The 3,664-nt window shown below is 43.7% G+C and overlaps 1 protein-coding gene across 1 annotated transcript in view; it reads left to right on the top strand.

The window, feature by feature from the left end:
• The window catches only part of SARC_04878 (hypothetical protein), a 5,443-nt gene extending 2,306 nt beyond the window's left edge, over positions 1-3,137 (top strand). Inside the window, exons 3-5 of the mRNA XM_014301281.1 lie at positions 190-263; positions 608-812; positions 1,859-3,137. Coding sequence (XP_014156756.1) covers positions 190-263; positions 608-812; positions 1,859-2,050 — 471 coding nt within the window. The 3' untranslated portion in view covers positions 2,051-3,137. The remainder of the gene's footprint in view (positions 1-189; positions 264-607; positions 813-1,858) is intronic.
• The last annotated feature ends 527 nt before the right edge of the window (positions 3,138-3,664 follow it).

Genomic DNA, 3,664 nt, shown 5'->3' with positions numbered 1-3,664 from the left:
CCGTTTTTGATAGTTGTTACCTCCATCTATCATATATATATATATATATATTTCTCCTGCCGTTTTTGATAGTTGTTACCTCCATCTATCATATATTATATATAGATATATGTATTCCTTCTGTCATTCTTGAGAATTGTCACCATTTGTCACTCTGCATAACACTTGTGGGATTTGCCGTTGTTACAGATTTCAAATGCGACATCTCGTCTGTGTATGCTGATCCTAGGAACCAGCGATCTAACCAACGACTTGAGGGCAAGGTGGGTATCCCAAACGTATCCCTGTCTAAATCCAACAAGCTTTGAGGGTCTTATAACCGTGTGTATGAGAGTGTGTATACATATGCATGAGAGTGCGTATACATGTGCATGAGAGTGTGGATACATGTGTACAAGAGTGTGTATACACGTGTACGAGAGTGTGTACACATGTGTACACGAGTGTATCTGACCGTCGAGTGCGTGTGTGTATATATCTAACGACCCACTTCACGGCACGTCCGTCCCCATCACACCGAAAGGGCTGTCTGTCTCTACTCCCTATATTATCTACCCTCTATATCAAACAACCTGGTCATACGATACACCGCACACCTCTCCCACAGGCACGTACCTTCACGCTCTCCGCTAGTGACCAGCTTTGGCCTGTGTCTGTTGGCGGGTCGGGCGCACGGGCTGGCTGTGATCGACGGGGTTCACTTGGATCTCAGTGACGATATAGGTTTCCACTACGCGTGTGAGCAGGGACGGGATATGGGCTTTGACGGAAAGACTCTCATCCACCCGAAAACAATCGCCACTGCAAATGAGGTATATATATGTAGTTGTATATATATGGATTTGTAGATTTATAGATTGATGGATTGATGTATTGTTTCTCTATGGCGACTGCAAAAGAGGTATATATATATAATTATATATATTTATGGATTTATATATTGGTGGATTGATGGATTGTTCTGTATCGTCACTGCAAATGAGGTATATATATTTATGGATTTGTATATCTATATATTGATGGATTGTTTCTCTATGGCTTTGTTTTAGACACTCATTCATCCGAAAACAATCGCCACTGCAAATGAGGTATACATATATAGTTATATGTTTATAGATTTGTAGATTTATGGATTGTTTCTATATGGCTTTGTTTTAGACCTTCACCCATCCGAAACTAATCGTCACTGCAAACGGGGTGTATATATACCTAGTTCACTTTCTGTATAGCTTCGTTTTCATTGGTAGATGGGGCTGACGTAGCCTTGTTTTATATATGGTGCATGTTTCTCTATAGCTTCATTTTCATTGGTAGATTTGTAAATGGGGTTGACGTAGCCTTGTTTTATATATGGTGCATGTTTCTCTATAGCTTCATTTTCATTGGTAGATTTGTAAATGGGGCTGACGTAGCCTTGTTTTATATATGGTGCATGTTTCTTTATAGCTTCGTTTTCATTGGTCGATTTGTAGATGGAGCTGGCGTAGCTTTGTTATTGTATACGGTACATGTTTCTTTATAGCTTTGTTTTCATTGGTCGATTTGTAGATAGAGCTGGCGTAGCTTTGTTATTGTATACGGTACATGTTTCTTTATAGCTTCGTTTTCATGGGTCGATATGTAGATGGAGCTGATGTAGCTTAATTTTGACACATTCAAACCCATATCAAGTTCCAATTCCACGGATTTGTTCTACCGGATAATTTGGCACACCGTCACACTAAATTTCCAATAGCACTGCTTCGTTTTTTCCAGATTCTCGATACAACCCCTTATCGATTTCCAATTCGAAGCATGGTTCCCAGATATACAATACATCTCCATATTCATTCCTGATTCAATGAACCCGTTCTCCCAGGTGTTTGGCCTGGACAGCAGTGTTGTGGTACACGCCCAGCGGATCATCAAAGCCTTCGAGACAGCCGAGCGCGAGGGTAAAGGTGTGGCCACTGTGGACGGTAAGCTCATAGAGAACCTGCATGCCGAGGAAGCTCACAGACAAATCGCCTTCCACCGGATGGTGTGTGAATTGGAGAAGGGGATCAGGTGAAGCAGACTTGACCGGGTAATTTAGGGAAGCCTTTCCCCCGGGGTGTGTGTGTGCACTGGCGATGAGTGGGAAAGTCAGGCGGGGTAGTTTAGGGGTAGTTGAAATGGATCAGACGGGGTAGAATAGTAGTTGCTGCCGAGTACGGCTATATAGTCTTGTATCGATCGGATGTTGGGATTTGTTTATGAACGGGACTCAGAATTGGGCTGTAGTGGGTCTCCCGAGGTCTGAGCCGCTACGGAATGCTGTCATAGTCTGCGTGTGTGGCTGGTGGTTTATAGCCGTATATTACCTTTTTAGGTGTCTATGCGGCAGGTGTCGTGTATGCTAGGGTTTAGGGTTCTATCAGTGATACGAATGCCGATGCCGAGATAGTACCGAAAAGCAAGCGGATAGCACGATGTGCCATGCCAATGTATGGAGCTGTTCAAATCCTGTGCTTTAGGTTTGGAGTTTTAGGTTTTATTCTGCCGAAACCGAGTTTATTTCGGCTCCTGGGGTATGCGCGATGTTGCATGGATGCGTATGCAAGTAGTGCACAACCCCAATAAAACCCTAGGCCCTATAAACTTTCCGTTCACATACCCCACCCGCGTGCACATTGGTATCCGGTTGATAGTACCTACCCACGGGCGACGGATAAGCTGTTAGAACCCTCGCCCATTTAACCGCTACAGTTTACATAACTAAATCTCCACATCACATGCACGCCCAGCACACTCACGGCAAGCTATAGCTAGAGCGTTGTCGTCGGTGTTCGGTGTATCTGTTTGACATCGAGGATAGGTCCCGTTTGTATCTTGTATGTGCACCTTCACTGCCTGTCTATCACTCAATAGTATGGTGAAAAGGCTGTCTACACCGCAGACCATGATAGTTCGAGGCCCTACTATACGTCTTTAGGGGAGAGGGGGGGGGGGTATTGGGAGAACGCAATAAAATCCATAGACCCTATGCCGCCCAGCATCCGAACGTTTTCTCCATTTCCGTATCCTATTGTGCAATATCATTCGTACAATAATTAGAGAAGATTTTGAACAGACTGAACAGGATGTTCAAATACAGTCTCTCAGAGGCAGAGGGTTTTTTTGTTCTAACTCTCAGATGCAGAGGGTTTTTTCGCGATTAAACTACGTGCAAGTAAAAATAATGAAGGCACAAGACTATACACCACCAGAAAGAAAGCCCTGAGAAGAGGTCCAAGAGCCGTCTCGTATGGCACCCGTTATGCACTGAGACACTCCTAAATGCGGCCTCATTCAGTACCAGGAAGTACTGTCTCAAAGTACCATACAGATGCAGGTAGATCTACACCGAATTACAGTATAAGCTTGATCCTTCAATGTATTCATAAGCATGGAGTCCTCAATGGTGCTGGCTCACTTGTGTGTTGCTATGGTGATAAGAGGATCGAGGGCGTCAGCTACACCCATATCGCAGTCTGCCTCATAGATTCAACAACGTACCTGTGAAATTAGTACGGCAAACCTATTGCACGTATCTCGAAACACCGTTTGATTCTCGTATCCATATTCCATACATATGAGATTTAATTGGACAGTGGCGCTTGCACAACTAATGTATACAGTAATGAATACATACACACGTATATAT

This window comes from Sphaeroforma arctica (genome assembly GCF_001186125.1).
Source record: "Sphaeroforma arctica JP610 unplaced genomic scaffold supercont1.290, whole genome shotgun sequence".
Lineage (NCBI taxonomy): Eukaryota > Ichthyosporea > Ichthyophonida > Sphaeroforma > Sphaeroforma arctica.
Note: the sequence above shows the minus strand (reverse complement) of the source record. Positions and strands in the feature narration are given on the sequence as shown.